This window comes from Rutidosis leptorrhynchoides, chromosome 11 (genome assembly GCF_046630445.1).
Source record: "Rutidosis leptorrhynchoides isolate AG116_Rl617_1_P2 chromosome 11, CSIRO_AGI_Rlap_v1, whole genome shotgun sequence".
Taxonomy (NCBI): Eukaryota; Viridiplantae; Streptophyta; class Magnoliopsida; order Asterales; family Asteraceae; genus Rutidosis; species Rutidosis leptorrhynchoides.
Genome location: NC_092343.1, coordinates 22614826 through 22634443, shown reverse-complemented (window position 1 = coordinate 22634443; position 19618 = coordinate 22614826). Strand labels below are relative to the sequence as shown.

At 32.3% G+C, this 19618-nt stretch overlaps 3 protein-coding genes and 1 pseudogene across 11 annotated transcripts in view; all 4 read right to left on the bottom strand.

The window, feature by feature from the left end:
• Nucleotides 1–19618, bottom strand: part of LOC139876609 (uncharacterized) — a 320113-nt gene that overhangs the window by 224959 nt on the left and 75536 nt on the right. The gene's annotated exons all lie outside the window — the stretch shown is intronic.
• LOC139876267 (probable receptor-like serine/threonine-protein kinase At4g34500) lies at nt 4888–10024 on the bottom strand. Of its 8 annotated transcripts, none has more exons than XR_011767996.1 (8): nt 9956–10024; nt 9690–9713; nt 7814–8018; nt 7652–7731; nt 7316–7549; nt 7136–7234; nt 5429–6562; nt 4888–5136 (listed from the first exon to the last, which is right to left on the bottom strand). XR_011767996.1 is itself a non-coding variant. In XM_071863568.1 (8 exons), the coding sequence occupies exons 6-8, from the start codon at nt 6475–6477 to the stop codon at nt 5098–5100; spliced, it is 516 nt and encodes a 171-aa protein (XP_071719669.1). In that variant the 5' UTR covers nt 6478–6562; nt 7136–7234; nt 7316–7549; nt 7652–7731; nt 7814–8018; nt 8287–8556; the 3' UTR covers nt 4888–5097. The 8 variants fall into 8 exon arrangements, 1 of the variants encoding a protein (XP_071719669.1); XR_011768000.1 differs by lacking the exons at nt 9690–9713; nt 9956–10024 and adding an exon at nt 8287–8573 and having other exon boundaries at nt 5429–5551; nt 5635–6562; XR_011767999.1 differs by lacking the exons at nt 9690–9713; nt 9956–10024 and adding an exon at nt 8287–8566 and having other exon boundaries at nt 5429–5922; nt 6386–6562.
• On the bottom strand, nt 11073–12910 carry LOC139877171 (protein TRAUCO-like; annotated as a pseudogene).
• On the bottom strand, nt 13111–16389 carry LOC139876686 (probable serine/threonine-protein kinase PBL8). The gene is made up of 3 exons (XM_071864056.1): nt 16184–16389; nt 14247–15174; nt 13111–13359 (listed from the first exon to the last, which is right to left on the bottom strand). Exons 2-3 carry the CDS (start codon nt 14631–14633, stop codon nt 13171–13173), a joined length of 576 nt encoding a protein of 191 aa, XP_071720157.1. The 5' UTR covers nt 14634–15174; nt 16184–16389; the 3' UTR covers nt 13111–13170.

The following is a 19618-nucleotide window of genomic DNA, read 5'->3' as shown; positions in this document are numbered from 1 at the left end:
AAAAGTTGTATTATTTTGTATTAATAATTATTATTATTCTACTAATAATAATAATAACAATATTTATATTTACGAAAATGATATTATAACAATATGATAATTCTTATTAATAATGAAATTTTATATTAACAATGATATTCCTATTAAAATAATAATTTTTGTAAAGATGATATTTTTAATATTAATAATAATACTTTTAATAATAATAGTGATAAAAATAATGAAAAATGATAATTTTTTCTAAATCAATATTTTTAAATTTTATCATGATACTCATACTCATTATTTCCTAATCACTTTGTTAATAGCTTTTAAATCGTCTTTTATACCGCGTTCATTTTACTGATAATAATAGTAATAATAATAATTAAGTGTTACTAATATTAGTTTTAATTATAATAATACTAATAATAATATATGTTATGATAATGATAACACTAATAACTATTTTAGATGATAATAATAATACTAATCCTAATTATAACTTTAATGATAATAACGATAGTAATAATAATAAAAATAACAATTTTTAATGATAATACTTTTTAATAATAATAATAATAATAATAATAATAATGATAATAATAATAATAATAATAATAATAATAATAATGAGAATAAATAATAATAATAATAATAATAATAATAATAATAATAATAATTAGATAAAAACTAGAACGACGATAATAACGACGATAATAATAATCATTTTTAATAATAATAATACAAAAATTCAATTGACAATAACTTCTAATCCGTTCATCGAATCCATTCGATATCTAAATGAAAAGTTTATAGTTTTTCGCTAGCTTTCCAAGGACATGCATATCTTATACCTTATCTCAACCGTAGGTGTAACTAATTCAAAATTCAACATAACCTATCTAAGGGCAATATCAAAAGTACAAGCATGCATAATCCTATTTTCTCGCGCACTAGTCAGGGATACACTATTAACAAATAAAAGTTAAGTTATGAGTGCTCACGTATCAATATTGAGATTCAATATTGTAGGAAAGTATGTAGACGCAACGGAGATGATAAACACTAGTTGGACCTCGCAAGCATACCCCTGAACCATACCCATAACCTCCATAGCTATATCCCATAATTTTCTTAGCCCTATCCCGCTCATAAAACCCGTTTTGAAATCGCTTGCTCATAACCTCGTCGTAGTATTTTATGTATAATAATACTAATAATAATACTACTACTAATAATAATACGATTAATAATAATAATAATAATAATAATAAATAATAATAAATATAAATATAGTGTATGTGCGAGAAATGGATTGAATGAATTCAGGAACCAAAATCAACCGACTTTTAAAGGCATTCTTCTCCACCTACCACACCCATTTAAATTATATAATATATATATTAATATATATTTAATCTAGGTAATTATTTATATAATATATTATATTTACGAGCATGGTAAAAATATAATTTTTACTCAAATGACACGGACGTTGTCACTCAACTCATGTACCACTTTCGGTTTTTCGAGCGCACTTTCGTACGTTTAGAAAACTAGCCTTTTTCGTTATGCGACGTGTACCTTTATTAATAATTTGACTTACTTATCAATAAATTACCTTATAAAAATGTAACTTATAAAATTAAGCGTTGTGGTCATTTGCTTCTATAAATCAGTGACTCGTTGTTTATCAAAATATATTATTTTAAATCAGGACGTTTTATGACTAAGCTAAAATGTATATATATTTATATACATATTTTTTATTTAGGATTGTAACTTTATACATAATACGTATGTTTGAAATATTTACCTAGTGATATAATATTTAGTCTTCCAAAACTAAATATATTTCAAAGTTCGTTTTTAAAACCATTTAGAAAAATATTATAACTCGTAACGTTTTCATTTGAAAACTTAAATAAATACAATTCGTTTATGTATTTACTTTTTAAATATCAATCGCATCTCTAAGCGAATGTTACTATCGTGTACTTAGACTAATTTAAAAACATATATATTTAATGAACACGTTTTAATGTACGTTGCAAGTTATTCATACATCTAACAACTGACATTCCAACTTACGTTGTTTAAACATATACATTAATAATTGTGATGAACCGAAAAATTTCGACTAATTTAAACCAATTCTCTTTATGATTTAATATTATGTAAATATACATATATGTATGTATATATATATATATTATAAGATGTACAAGTAAAAACGACTTTCCTACAGTAAAACATTAATTGCTACAGTAAAAATGACTTTGCTACAGTAAAACACTATTTGCTACAGTGAAACCGTATTTTGCTACAGTACTACAGTGAAAACGACTTTGCTACAGCGATTTGTTACAGTAAACACTATTTGCTACAGTAAACACTATTTGCTACAGTAACACACTATTTGCTACAGTAAAACACTATTTGCTACAGTAAAACACTATTTGCTACAGTAAATACTATTTTGATATCGACGAACTAGCAAACAAAACGGGAAAGGCGGCCATGCGATCGCATGGAAAAAACACTGAAAACTCATGCGATCGCATGAGCTACAGTAAATCGAAAAGTACTATAAAAAGGCCAGTTTGTTCGACGAAATACTTCACAATATATTTTCTTATGTAATATAAATTTTAATTTATAATTATAATTATAATTTTAATTTAAGTTAATAATAATAAAGTATATTCGAGGGTGTTTTAATTCGGGTTTCAAACCGCTTTAAGCTAAGGAAATATTGGGTATTGTTTGGGGTATTGTTCTTGAATCCAAGGCCAACCATACAGTCATCTACCGTCATTACGTCTACGCAATTTGCCTACAATATTGAGTCTCAATATTGAACTGTGAGTTATAGTCTCCCTTTTTAAATACTTTAAATATTTTTGGGCTGAGAATACATGCAATTTATTTTAAACGCAATAAGACACAAGTACATACAAAATTCTACACTGAGTTAAACCGAAAATCCCTTAGCTTTGGTAACTAGTAGCTGCCAGTACATAGGATATGGACTGGTGGGCGCGAATAATTGTATATGGATCCATAGGGCTTGACATCCCCGTCCGAGCTAGAGCGCTAGCCTTTTAACGGACGTATGTTATTTGAGTTTAAGACACGTTGGTTTGCGTGTATTAAAATGAATGGGGTAATTATCACTATAGCGTTAAGTTTAGTTACCAGGGTGCTCTGTTACGTAGAATCTATTGATAAACTTTTGATAAAATCTTGTGGTCTATCTTTATATATGTTTATGACTCGAGCAATTAAACCTATAACTCACCAACATTCGTGTTGACTTTTTAGCATGTTTTATTCTCAGGTCCTTAGAATGCTTCCGCTGTGATGTGCTTGTTGCCTGCATGGAGTCTCTCATGCTTTGTACAAAGTTTATTGCATTCAAAATAAAACTGCGTTGTGTAATAAATAACTGGACTGTGATGTCAACCTGTAAATTAAAGACTTATGTATTTCGGGGTTTTGCTTATACCTAAGCACTCGCCCACATGTTTATAACTTTCTATGTTTAGAAAGTCACTTATTTTAATGAATGCAATATTTTATCAAAACGTATCATATAGAGGTCAAAACCTCACTGTGGAATCAATGATTAACGTGCTGCGTCAATAGCGATTTTGACGGGTCGTTACAATAATCTAGTTCTATTATGTTGAAAGATGTTTTTACTTGAGAAAGTAAAATAATATATAAATCATAACAGGTTTTAAGTTATTAACTTACAGTTTATTCATGAGTTGTAGGGTTAGGTCAAATGGATAAATGTTGTATGATATCATCTTCACATGACAAATGATTTTATCTTGCCGACGAACATTAACTCAATTATTTACTCTTCATGATAAGATATCAATAAAGCCTAGTAGTTAACCTATCAATAGTCGCGAGAAAAATTATTGTAAGGCATGTAATAAAAATCAAACAAGACTCTCCACTAATCCGACTAGATCTTGCTACTTGACACTTTGTCCTTACTCGAAGATCACTTTACCATTTATTCCGAATATTGTTAAAAAGAAATGATTTCTTAAATCAACGTGGACCTCATAACAGAGACTCGTAATCATAATTCAATGTATCTGATAATTCAATCATATGATATTATCTTTTTAATTCCATCAATAACTATATTGAACAAATATCGAAACAAACACGTTTATGTAAAGTATTATGCATCTAATACTTTGTTTAGGGTTTTCACTTAATAAGTATATATTATATACACATATCTATATACACATAAATGTTCGTGAATCGTCAGGCATGGTCAAAGGGTAATTGATTACATGAATATAGTTTCAAAGCTTTCGAGACTCAACATTACAGATTTTTTGCTTATCGTGTCGGATACATATAAAGATTAAAATTTAAATTTGATCGGAAATTTCCGGGTCATCACACTAAGACCAACTGCTAAACAGTTGTGGAAAAGTAGTATTGGTGTAAAAAAGGTGAGATCCATTTAGCTATTTAGCCGTACACGCGGTTTACTTGCTCATCGTTAATGAACATGATGCATATGTACTCACAACTATTAATACCCAAAATGCATTACATCCACCCGTTAACCATGAGCCAGCTTGATATTTTGCGGCACCAAGCTACACAAATTGTGTCGATGAGATTGGGCCAGGCTGAAATCCTGTTACGAAAGGAGATCATTAAGTATATGCTCGATGTTGGTTCACATATGTGGAGTATGAGATGAAGTAACACGAATTTCTAAAGAATCATGTCGGTTTTAGGTGAACTAATCGTCTAATCTCAATCGAAAGTTTTGGGATGTCAGATTAATTGTCTTATATTGATCAATGAGCTCAAATTCAAATACTTTGGTCAGTGTGAAATTGGTTAAGTTATGACTAAAGAAAGATGCAGGCTTGGAGTGTACATATGAGCATGGTTTTATTCTTATGCAGTAAAAGTTGCTTAATAACTTACAAGTTCCAAATTCTAAAAAATACACCAATTTTTAAGTTCATGATCAGAGTTAATTTTCCACAAAATAACCTCCATCCGAACAATTTGTATCATCAGGTGACAACATCTGACTTTTGATCTTGCAATTGATTCGACATACTAGTTTCGGTGGAAGCTCCATCGATCACCTCTTGACATCTGCATGTAAATCAAATGTATCACGTGATTAATGATTCAAGAGGCGCAACTTTTCTTAAAATTCTATTGATGTATCTTTGGTAATTTGATAGACGATATAAATTAAATGTAATCTGATATTATAGATCCTAGTTTATCATTGGCTGAATAACTTATAAAGTTGAAGAACAGAAATTTCAAGTAAAAAATAAAAGAAAAATCAGAGCTCTCATTTTATGGTTATGTATATGTATATGTATATAAAGGCATTTATAAAACCATATATGTCTAGGTAAAAACAATAATAACTTACTTGTAATTCTAATGCCTTCTTAAGTTGTTCTACGACTACTTCTGCTGTTGGTCGTGCTTCTCTATTTTCATGTAAGCAACGGTAGGCAATCGTGTAAAATACAGTCAATGCTTCCGGCATGATCTGTGTTTTTATTTTCTCAAATACCACCTCGTCATGTTTTCCATTTTCAAAGTTGTGTTTAATAAAACTTGGCAGATGCATACCTTCGTGTTTGTGAATCAAAAACTCTGATCTTCCACATAACACCTCAAATAAAACGACACCAAACGAATATATATCAGACTCTTTGGTTAAGAAACCCGATTTCAAGTAAAATGGATCCACGTAACCCTTAGTGCCGCACGCATGATCGATGGCGTAGTCAGTTTCCTTATCTATTGCACTTATTAAAGAAAGCCCAAAATCAGCAAGTTTTGCTTTCCATTCATCATTTAGGAGAATGTTAGCTGTTTTGATGTCCCTATGTATCACCGTTGCTTGTTTTTCAACTCCTTGATGAAGGAAATCCAATGCGGTACCAACATTCAAGATGTTGGATTTGGAACATACCCACAATATACTCATAGTTAAAAATATTCTTGCAATGCATTCCAACGACATTCAAGATGTTGGATTTGGAACATACCCACAATATACTCATAAAATAACCCGCATTCATTAGTTTACACAATTGTTTTACAAATAAAATGATGCAATTTCGTACAAAATGCGCGTACATGATGCTACGCTGACACGACAACACTTTTTGTTTAAGAAAGACTATAACCAATATGATGACCCAATTCTTTACTTTTTGTGTTTAATTGTAACTCATAAAATAACCCGCATTCATTAGTTTTAGGGATAAATGGCTATTATATTTTTCATATGTGACATAAAATATGATGGAAAAAAATATTAGTATGTTTTATGCTAATCGTGCATGTGAGAAAGTATTGGTTGAAACTTCATTACCTGAACGGTATTTGCGCCAAGAAGAATGAATTCAGTAGCAGTTGTACCACCCATTTCAACACCTCCAATTCCAGAAAAAGAATAGTCTCCATCTTATTATTCCTTTTTCATCGTCATCACTTTTCCAAGTGCAATAGGATGGATCACTTTCGAAGAATAGAATCCAGGGTCGAATATCTAAGAAACATACAAGTCAACGTGTAAGCTTACGTGGTAAAATGGACAGGCATGCAAGTTAGGTTCAAGTAAGCCAAACTTTTGGTACAGTTCGAATACATGTACTTTAGGATTTTGACTAAAAGTATATCTTGGGGGACTATATTTGAAGCTTGAAACCAGACAATTAAAAAAGATCAAAAAGACAATGAACAAATGTAAAATATAAATATCTACCAAAAGTATTGGCAGCAGGTAACGCAATTTAGATTTTTGGTCAAAATAGAATGCTTATAAAAACTGAAAAATGCGTTGACGCATAATGACTCATTTGGAATCATATATAAGACTTATTAGATTCAACAAAACTGAAGTAGATCATAGTACACTGCCCATATTACGACCGATAATATTTATAGTAATGTAGTAATGATCAACTATACTTGGGTTATACACCAAACTTAATGCCTGCAAATGAGATCTCCTTGTCAAATGAAAGTGGCCATGTATCAATATTGAGTTGATAAAGATTTATGACAAAAAGAATAGAATTACATATCTATTTGAGTACCTTTGTAGAGTAGTATATATTACCTGCAAAGCTTTTATCCGTTTTGAGTTAGCGTTTTTCATATGGTGCGGTTACTAACGGATATATTTTATACCACATCAGTTCCTCCCAAAGCTCCAATACTACACGAAACGATACAAAGTTTAAAATAAATTGTAAACACTCTTTACATGATAATAAATTTAGATATGTTCTGTACTTACCAAATACCTCTGGCTCTTCGCTTCCTAGTATTACAAGATTAGTAATATGAGCAAGCTAAGTCACCACTTTAATCTCGTTAAATGTCATCCAGTTTTAAACTCCGTCTTCAAATGCGTTGAAACAAAAGTCCGAATAATTAGCACAATCTTCCCTGATTGTGACATATACATAACAACATCATTTCCTACATATACTTCCATATTTGTCATAACTTGTCTGCTTTATTGCTGCTTCTTCAAAAAGATTTTTTTGTCAAGATTGCAGTTTGATCAAACTATAATGTGATAATGTAACACGTTCTTTTGATATATCATACATAATATATTAAATGGTACCTTTATTAAGCATATAGTTGATAGTTGATTAAGCGGTTATAATAAGCAACTTCTTTTTTTGTTCACACTATCGGTCCCCTCTGCATATTACATACAAATATTAATCAACGCAACGCTACGCTTATAGTTGGAATAATATTTATTTTTTCATTAGAAACTTACTTAGAAATATTCGAGTCCGGGAAATCGATATGCATATCAAGGTGAGGTTAGCCATCATATCGATATGATCAATATTTATGCTTTTATTAAAAACTAACTTGAAAGCATTCGAGTCCGTGAGGTGGAGAACCGATATGCAACAAATTTGAGGCTAGCCATAATAACGATATCTTCCCGTGACCATCAAAAAGTTATGCTTGTATATCTGTGACAAGTAAATAAACTAATTACCAGCACTAATATGATGGATAAATCTGAGCAAAGGGAGCATAAATAAGTGTAACAAATCGAAATCATATAAAGGAAGGTATACTAATTACCAACACCGGTACAAATGAAGATATCATATACGTAAGCATATAGATTAAATTTCTACGATTAAGCATATGTAAAATTACAAATCAAAATCAGAAACCAAGCACAATATTTCATACCTACAAACTATAATAATTGTACGAATAAATATTTCATACCCGCTAATGTGCTTTCGACTTGAAAACCCTAATTCCAACCTTCTGTTTGCGTATCTAGTTATATACCTCTCTACATCGGAAACCGATAATCTTCATCTAAACCTTCAAACGGATCGAAATTTGGACGAAACCTTTACAGTTGATTTCGATTTTAGACGTGCGTTTTTGGGGAGAAAATTAGGGTTTTTTTTTTTTTGCTGTAGTATTGCGTGGATGGATATAGAGAGATTTTGAATGTATGTGTGTTTCAGTGTTTGTCTCTTCCAGTAATTTTCTTATTGATTGAGGGGTATTAAAGTAATTTCAAGTTTTGATTAACTAATCACTTTTATTTGTTAGCTAATGACTCTAATGAATGGCTAAGATTAATTTTTGAGAGTGATCTTATGGTCATAAAAAGATTTTATTTTTAATGAGGAAAGATAATACTCCTCTTTTAATATATTAAATAGATAGATAGATAGATTTATGTGAATAATCGGCGTGACACCTACTTCATGGTTGAAAGCGATTTTACTTGAAAATATGGCAAACCGAGGTTACTATGTAACACTTACATCTAGGCTCCGATAATACTATCAAGACTCAATAGATTATGATACTTCTCTCGTAACTAACTCGTATATAATTATAAGTAACAATTAATATTATTTTCTCTATAATACTTCTTACAAGATAAACTCTATTTAAGTATGGGATGATCAAATGAGGAAAATAGTTGGTAAAGACTTGTGTGAATCATATAACTTTTACATGGTTCATCTTTTGTTTAATTCACATGTGTTTGAAAACATGATATCAAACAGTATCAAACGTGTGGATATATTCCACCGTCCATAGCTTCAATCTCAACCACCAAACTAAAATATAAGTTGGAAGTTTTGTTGAACTTTGAACATGTGCCAAGATGTGATGATTCCATATATACCAGCCATCTCAAGATACCAAAACCCAGTAATGCTAGTTCTACTAGTGAATCCAGTGTTGAAAGGGCGACGACTATGCTACCAAGTGGACTAGATCACATCTTATGGAGCATATACTAGGATAGGGAAAGAAGTGTCTACATCTGATCTCCCTCATACCCCACTTTTGTGGGATTGAGTTTTGCTATTGTTATTGTTATTGTTATTGTAAATTTTAAGTCAACTATTGAACTCACAAAGGCTGAAGAATGCCAGAAACCCGTAATGATTTAGTTGAGTAGGAGTTATACAAGATAACTCTCCCAGTTTGAGAGATATAAAGTGGAGCTAAAATAGAGATGGTAATGGACGAGAAAAAATCTGTGACCGCGAGATATAAGGTAGTATTATATTACATATTTTGTTGTACAAAATACGATAAAATAAATAAATTAAAAATAAAATAAGATAAGGTATACTATCTTAGTAGTTAATTACCTTCATGTACTTCCATGTAGTCATCTGCATAAGATGTTCCATTATTACAAAAGTAGAAGATAAGTTATTAATTGGCATACCAAAAAGAAAAGGAGAACGAAAAGAAAAGCATAAGACCAAATGGCTTTCGACCTAGTAGTATCAAGATGATCCATTCAATTTTGGTTGTGTATTCGAGTTTATTAATGGACAAAATTGTATATATTCGGGTATTTTTGTGGGATGTTTGAGTTTGTCTTGAAAATAAAGTAGAAGAAGAGTGTTACCAAATTTTCATGTGTCAATTCATGTCCATCGGCAACTTGGTCGGAATGTTCTTCGCATTGTACTTGCTCCATTAAGCAATAACATGAAAAAGGAATGATTAGTGAAGAAAACTAGGTATTTCAAAGGTTGTGTTTTTTCAATTTCATTTTTCATTTTGCAAGGGCGTTTTGCTTCAATATGTTTTCGAGGCAATACATATGTAACAAGTAATATGTAGTTTTTTTATGACTAATGGCATTTCCAGTATAGTACTCCTTCCATACCATCTTTAAGTCTAGTTTGTTTTTAAGTAGTCACAAATTAATTGTCAATTTCAATAAATATTTAAGAATAAAGTAAGTTCATTTGCACCATTAGTTTATGCATATAAGATAAAAAGATAAGCGTAAGAAGTAAAATTGTAAAGTAAGCCAAAATGAAGTGTAATAATGATACTCGCTATTTCTTAAACTGCTGTTTTTTTATCCGATGAAAATTAAATTGAGATGAAGGGAGTAACTTTTAAGAGAAATGCCTCAACTATACATTTTTTTCAGAAAAATATTCACTCAAATGAAATTAAAAACTTAATAGTATAAAGAGAGAGAAGATAGAAAATAAATTAAAATTGTGATTGATTAAATTCATTAACTACCTTAATGTGTGACTTTTAGTGTGAAATTTTTTGATAAATCTAGTACTCCGTAATTTTAGTGAAATGTTCATTTGAATCCTTAATTTTGCTTGAGATCTTACAATCACATGTGATTGGAACTTACAATCACATGTGATTGTCTCACGTTTTTAATCCTAGCCAATCACATGTGATTGTCCCATATTTTTTATTCTAGCCATTGATTATATTGATTCTAAATGCTAAAATTTATCCACGGGTTTTCAAGCAAAATTAAATATGCAAATGAATATTTCTCATTAATTTCAACTATTTATATACTGATACAACTAGTTATGTTTGGATGGATTTATCAAATATTAATAATGCAGCATGAATATTCGTTAGGCATCAAATATGAATTGTAATTGTTTTCTAAACGTACGTAAAACTACGAATCGGTTATAAATACAACAACAACAATACTGAATCTCGCAAATTTATACGACTCATTTATAAATGTGCTTAAAAATTGGATTTTAACATATCTTTCATAAAAATATCCCAGATCAATAATTAAACTAACTGATATGACTCATCACTCATGGTTGATTTTCACATGCGTAATATGTTACCAAATTAAAAGTTTTTATATACTAAAATATGACACATAACATATATATAACTTGAAGACAAAAAGAAAAATTCTTAAAATCTATCGACTTACTTGAAACGAGAATGCTTTCTCAAGCTCTTCGACGACGACTTTCATTGTTGGACGGCCGGTCTTGAGTTGCAGCCAAACACCGGTTTGCAACTTTTACAAATGTGTCTATAGAATCTTTGTTGGGTCCTTTAGTTATCATTAAATTGTTGTCATCAACTTTTTTCTTAATGATAGGATCTATTAAATCCATTAGTGTTCCCTTACGAAAGCATTTGTGTGCCACATATACCAGCCCAGCTTCGCTCTCTATCAAGTACATTTCATCTGAGGCTATCCTTCCACAAAACATTTCAAACAAAATTACTCCGAAAGTATATACATCGTATATACATCTGATTCTCTTGTTAACTTGCCACTGTCATAAAATTCTGGATCAATGTAAAATTTAGTGCCGAAAATAAAATTCCCTTGAAGAGAACCTTGGTTTGGGGGAAGGAATATCGAACGCCCAAAGTCAACAATCTTTGCCCCCATATTCTCATCTAAAGAAATTGAGATTGTCGAAAAATCACGGTTTATCACCGTCTTTTGGTCTTCCATCTCATAGTGTAGGTACTTTAATCCATATGCAACATCAAGGCATATTTTCAAACGTTTTTCCCATGTAAGAAGAGATTTATCTTTTTCGTCTGTCAAATACTGACCAAGGTATCCATTAGAAGCATCCTCAACGACAAGGATCTTCTCTTGATCTTCAACACAAAATCCAAATCAATTAATAGCATTGCATCAACATATACCCACAATCATAAGAAACAGATTGGTGCAATTAGCTCAATTAGACAACAGTAAACAGATAAACAGTCACAAACCTGGCACAACTTTAGCAGGCTCTTATTTTGCATCTGCAGCATAAGCATACTTTTTCCCCTTATATATAACCAACTGTGGTTGTTTCGGGAGCATACTCATTCCCATCTGGCAAGTTAATATAAAACCCAATTACATCACCTTCAACATAACCTTCATCCCCATATTTCTCCCTCAATGCTTTATGAACTTTACTCCCATCAATATCTCTATACCCATAACTATTCCCATCGTAACCAACCGGCGCCTGCAAATCGCCCTTTTCAGTCGACCACCCAAGTCTAGTATGCCCTGTATCACCTAAACTCACAACCTTAATTTCATAATACCAAGCTCCATTTATCACACCTCTAGTAGCCCTAACCATTCTATACCCTTTACAGCTCCCTGCACTTAACCTATATTCACTCAATTCCACTTTCTAGGCCTTTTAAACCTTCGATAAACAGATTTTCAAATCTGCAGAATCATCATTCTTATCAGTGTACCTATGAATCGGGGCAATTAAAACAGAATCCTCAGTTTGAGCAGTAGCAGTTGTGGTACTTTTGGTCCTCTTTTTCCCCTTTCGTGATGCAGGTTTCAACCACACACTGTTAGATTTACTCTTACTCTTCTTCTTCTTCTTACTGTTAGTTGATTTCTTAACAGACGTCTTTTCAATCGTCGGACCTACTGGTGTAACCGGTGTTGCTGCAGCTACATCAACAGACATTTCCTCTTCTTCCGGGTCTGGTACAAGTGACGATATGCTTTTGCTTTTGATTTTCTACCTTCGTAATTCAACATTTTTTTCTAAGTGTGTCAACTTAAACAAACAACCATAAAAATATGCTACTGATCAAACAAATCGGCCAATTTAAACAGCTCAAAGATCAACAGATCCGCAGAAGACTATGTGAGTGCTTCACTTATTCAAAGTTGAACTGCACTTATAAGAAATTCAAAGTTGGACTGCACTTATTAGAGTAACTATGTTGCGATGCTTACAAGTTGTAAGCATTTCAATGTCTCTAGAAAATATTTCTTCTCCAGGGCGTAGGCGTTTTATAAAGACAGTGGTGCATCTCTTGGGACGTTCACTTTCATTCTTCTCTTCTACAAAAGGTAGAACTCTTTATATCCCAGAGTTCAAGTTCTGCTCTATACACGTCATAGAATTTGGATCCTAGATAGAAGTATGAGTGAGAAAAGTTATGGGTGGCCAAATTTATATCGGCGAGTCTTATCTTTAAGTGACTGACTTTAGATGTTGATTGTTCCAAGTTGGGTCTCTGCAACAAGGAAGGAAAAAGAAAAGGCTGTTACTTAAAAAGAAATAGTGTTATAAGAAACAAATAGTTATATAGACAACTCCTAAATACCATCTCCTGCCCTTTTTGGGATGATATTTTAAACAAACCAAGGTATTCCTTATATTTCTAAGTTATATTATCTACTTTATTACTTTGTGGGAGTTCAATATATATACTTATACTTTGTGTAATTGATCATGGTTTTCATGTGCCCACAAACCAAATCATTATAATGCATATGAGATCAAATCGGTCTTCAATCTCTTATTTCGTCAAATGAGCCATTTTTGTAGAACAACCTTGATTAGATTTGCAATATTTTGGCCACATACAGACTACTATACTATTAGACAAGGTTGGTAATTTTTGTTTCCAACGAATCGTATGTTTCTAGATATATGTATAATAAACACATGTTTGAAAGTTTATCACCATTTTCGAAACAGTAACTGCAATCTGCAGTTTGCTGGTTATAGTCTGACAAGCCCTTTTTGGTCATTTCATTTAACAAGGACAGAGTTTGACAAAGTAAGAATCTTAGAGAGATCTGGTGTAATAAATTCTTTTTAGGAATCATATGTGAACAAAAGCAAATCATATGTGAACATTTGTGAACAAAGTTTCGTTATTTTTGCCAAAAAAAAAAAGCAAATCAAGTGGACAATATTGTAGATTAGACTCTTTTAACGTTAATAAAAGGAATCTAACTCACCCCATGACCTGTTTAACCCATTTTGACCCACCCACATTTGAACACTTCTATGTCAACTGCATATTATCTTGATAAATCCTCAACATCCATCAATTACAGTAATGAAAGAAAGTCAATTAACTAGCAAAAGAAACGGAAAAAAAGGAGGTCTCACATAAAGACTTTGATACTGCAGCTGAAGCTCCAAAGCTTTTTCAAGTTCCTTGACAACATAGTTCATATCTGGGCGTTGTGCTCGCTCATAATTTGAGCAAGAATACGCTAATGATAGGAAAGTTCTGGCTGATTTCCGGCCTATTTGATTATATAGGTGAGGTTCGATGACTTCAAGTGTTCTGTTTTCATCATGAAATCTAGCCAGTGGAGCTAGAAATCTATCAAATTCATCCAGAATAAAAGATTTCCTCCTGTATAATACTTCCCATAAAACAACGCCAAATGAGTATATGTCTGACTTGTGGGTCACACCTCCAGTCTTTTCAATTGATGGGTCCTTATACCCTGTTGTGCCAATTGCTTCTGAAAAGAGAACTTGATCCATTCGTTGTACTGAATGGTTAATAGAATATTTAAAACCAAATAACTTTGGTACAAACTCATTATCTAATAATATCGTGGAGCTGTTAATGTTACGATGTATGACTGAGTAACTGCGTCCATCCTCATAATGGATGTAACTTAATGCACGCGCAACACCGATACATATCTTCAATCTTTAGACCCATGTCAGGGTTGGATTGCTTAGATACATCACGAGACTTCTCTTGGCCTCATGCTTGTTTATGATCACTTTCTCACCTTTTTCATCACAAAATCCAATAATAGAGACTATATTTTCATGCTTGAGACTAGAAAGCGCAGAAATCTCTGTCCAGAACTCGATGCCTCGCCTATGCTTACTATCTAATCGTCGTGCAGCAATATTTACCCACTTACCGGACCGTAAGAGCTTTCCTTTATAAACTCTGCCCAACCCACCACGGCCGATGGCATTTTTTTCATCAAAGCTGTTTGTGGCTTCTAGAACGTCATCAAGTGCGATTTGTAAGTGACTAAAATTTGAGACTGTAGATTCCATGTTTCTGTTTTGATGTGTATATCAGTTTACCAGATAAAATAAATAAAACAGAGAATGAAAACAGAGGAATAAAAGTTTCTGCTTTTTCACAAAAAAAAAAAAAAAAGAAAAAAAAAAAGAAAGAAAAAATTGATTTACAAGGTTATTAGTTATTATCCTTGCACATGTATCAATCTCCTAGCCAGTTGACTTTTTTGCTACAACGTATCTCTAATAAACCAAGAATAAACAAAGCAAAATTTACGCATGCCCCATTAAATGCTGATATTTTTATATTGTCATTTAAATTTTAAAAACTGAAGTTGGAACATGCTACTAATATAAAATATTATTCAAACATATAGTTGCACATGGACTGATTAACTACTAGTTGACTATTTACATGTGAGCTGGAGAGATGGGGATGCTAATAATTTTATTTTGTCAACTGGAACATTGCTATGAATGAATATAAAAAATATTATTCAAACATATAGTTGCATATGGAGATGCTTTAACTACTAGTTTGACTATTTACATCATGTGAGCTAGCTGGAGAGATAGGATGCTATTATAACTACAAGTTGACTATTTACATGAAAACAATTGCAAGTTGGTTGGTGGTCTTTTTATCAACCATTAATAGGGCCGGGTTGGGTTGAGACGGTTCAAAACGGGTTTGGGTCAATAACGGGTCAGGTTTTCAGTCTGATCAAACGAGTCGGGTCAATCTGAAGTCGAGCATGCAGCGTACGATTTTATCCTTATAACTAAGGTTAAACAACAATTCTCCATGAACTAATCACAAAAGTAGGCAAATAAGTAATCAAATAGATGCAAACATTCAAAACATATACTTCTTTAGAATATAAAACCACTGAATTATGTTTTACAATACATATTCGGGCATGAAATCACAAGATCATTAAGCATAATTAGGCTGAAATTACCTCAAATCCACATTTAATTACTCCTACAACTCTATAACCAGCCTCTAATAAACAAAACAAAAGGATTGTAAACTAAACCCTAACCTCAAATTTAGCAATTAACTTCAGATGACAACGGATGATCAAACCACCACGACTTGTTGTGTGTTTTCGTCGAATAAAAAACCAAACCGGAATCCGCATCTTTCAACAACAAATTTTTTACTATCTGCAAAGAGGATATACCTTGTATTTCACAAAATCATTAGGGTTTCGGAAGGATAACGGAGTTAATTCGGTTATTTGGTGGATCTGATTAGTGTGGTATATATATATATTTTTATTATTTGCTACAAACTGTGAGACAACCGGAAATTAGTCTCTCTAATTTCGGATAGTAGTATGACCGTTTAGATCTTACCTATCCATACCTCACCTCGAAGGAATTGGGTTATTTAGTTGTATAATAAACATATTTTTGTAAGTCTATGACCATTTCTTAAACAAACTAGGATCTTTGTATCTTTGTAAGGTTTATAGCACTAAAGGTGTACGTGGTCTAAGTGCATTATCACGTGAAACTTTTAATGGCAATGGCATTCATATCCTGACGTTGGGCTCACGGTCTAAGAACAGTATACAAACTGTACTATATTTAGAAGTTGAAGCCTCACTTGAAAAAAATTGAATTGAAACTATTTAAAAGTTGAAGCCTCACTCAAGTCCGCTTCAAAAGTTAAAAAAAAAAAAAAAAGAACCTAACCCATAACCACCCCATAACATGATTAAACCATGTTGACCCACCACTGATCAACCGCATATCTTGACTATTCTTTAACATGCATCAACTAAAATAATGGCAAAAAAAATCTATTAGCAAAAGAAATAAAAAAATGATTATACCAAAGGAAATAGAAAAAAGGCGGGTCTTACATAACGACTAGTTTCATGCTGTAGCTGTTGCTCCAATGCTTTCTCAAGTTGAATGATAATGGAGTTCATATCCTGGCGTTGTCCTCGCTCATCATTTGTGCAAGAATATGCTGCTCTTAGAAAAACTTTTAATGGTGTCGGGGATACTTGATCATATAGGCCAGGTCGGATGTCATCCAGTGTTCGACTTTCTTCATGAAATTTGGCCAGTGGAGTTAGAAACCTATTAAACTCATTCTCAATAAATGCTTTTCTCATGTAAAACATTTCGTATAAAACAACACCAAATGAGTAGATGTCTGATTTGTGGGTCACACCTCCAGTCTTTTCAATTGCAGGGTCCATATACCCTTTTGTACCAATAGCTTCCGTTGTACTGGATTGTTGACCGAATATTCAAAGCCAGATAACTTTGGCTCAAACTTATTATTTAATAAGATTGTAGAGCTATTAATGTTACGATGTATAACAGAGTAACTACGCCCATCCTCATAATGGAGGTAACTTAATGCATGCGCAACATCGATACATATCTTCAATCTTTGGACCGATGTCAGGGTTGGCTTGCTTAGATACATCTCGAGGCTTCTCTTGGCCTCAAGCTTGGTTATGATCACCTTCTCACCATTTTCGTCACAAAACCCGACAATAGAGACTAGCAAGCGTAGAAATCTCTGTCAAAAACTCGATGCCTCGCTTACGCTTAATGTCTAATCGCCGCGCAGCTATATTCACCCGCTTCCCGGAACGCAAGAGCTTTCCTCTATAAACCCTGCCCAACCCACCGCGTCCGATGACATTTTTTTCATCAAAGTTGTTTGTGGCTTCTAAAACATGTTCAAGTGGGATTTTTAAGTGACTAAAATTAGAGATTGTAGATTCCATGTTTCTGTTTAAATAATGTATATATATATATATATATCAGTTTACCAGATAAAATAGATAAAAGAGAGTATGAAAACAGAGGAATAAAAATATCATTAAGCATAATTAGGTTAAAAAATATCTCAAATCCACATTAAATTACTCCTACAAGTTAATAACCAGCCTCTAATAACCAAAACAAACGAAAAGATTATAAACTAAACCCTAACCTCAAACTTAGTGATTAACTTCAGCTGGCAACGGATGATTTAACCATCACGACTGGTTTTGTTTTTTTTTTTGGAGGGCCAAACATCTGCCACATCAGCAGAATCCTTATGACCTTTAGGAAGCAACAGCTTATACGACTGTATATACAAAAATATAAGCAGATCATATACATTCATACCAACGGAATCAACCTCATAAGCTTTAGCAGCACGTGTTCTGGTAATATCGTTAGGGCTTTGGAAAGGATAGAGGAGCTAATTGGGTTATTTGGTGAATGTGATTGAAGTAATTTGTGACGAATTGATGTTAGAGTTTGTGAATCGTCGGTGACAATGAGCTTTTGTAAGGGAATTAGGCCGTGTATGTACAGGTTTGGTGGTTGCCACTTGCGACGGTGTTGACGGTGGTTCCGGTGGTGGCTGTGTGTCTGTCATGGTGGTCAATTTGGGAAAATGATTGAAGATTGAATTGAACTAGAAAAAATCCTAAAGTGCGTTGCTGCGGTTGTATTCGAAGCGCGGTCCAATTTGGATATACGATGTCCGTTTCGCGTATAGTTAGTCGTGTTGTATATGTATATATATATGTATGTAATATAACCCGAAATATTTATTTTTTTTAACGATGTCCGTTTCGCGTATAGTTAGTCGCGTTGTGTTCGTAAAATTATTTCGAGTTGAACGGTGGTCTCGGAAAAATTTAACTCGCACCGAGCGTGAATATAGGGCCCGTTATTTAGTGTTTTTTTAACGATGTCCGTTTTGCATATAGTTAGTCCCGTTGGGTTCGTGATATTTTTTCGAGTTGAACGGTGGCCTCGGAAAAATTTAACTCGCACTGAGCGAGAAGATAGGACCCGTTATAAATTCGGTTGGAGTAATGTTTTTTTATTTTAATTAAATTATAAATTTACGTTTTTTACCCCTGAAAAGGTGTAATGTTGAGGGGTTGTTGTGTAATTTGTGCGAAAGTTGGAGAACATTTGTAGTGTGAACGCAAACTCAAAACGACAACTCGGTTAAACTGAAACGACCAAATTTGAGAGGAGGTTCAGTGACCAAAATTTGGAAGGAGGTTTAGTATGTAAGATTAATAATTAATTAATAATTACTACTAGTGAAATTCATTAGTGAATTTGGGGACGGGGTGATGCGGCAAAATGGGAGAGGGGTTAAAATGGAAAACTTTTTAATTATTTGTATTTTTAATTTTAATTACTCGTGCTATTTTATTTTATTTATTATTTATTTTGAATAAAACATAAAATAATGCAAAACTAGCCTTAAGTATTTAAGTTTTAAAACACTGTTAAATTAATTGAGAAACATAAATATTCTTTTTTTAATTAAATATTTATTTTTTAATATCTGCTTTCGTTATAAAATTTTGATATTAGTGTTATAATAGCAACTAATAGTTATAAATATAGTATGCTTAAAACTTAAAAGTAGCTTATAAGGTTACATTTATCATTTTTCTAATATAATCTATAACGAAAAAGATCGGTTAAAT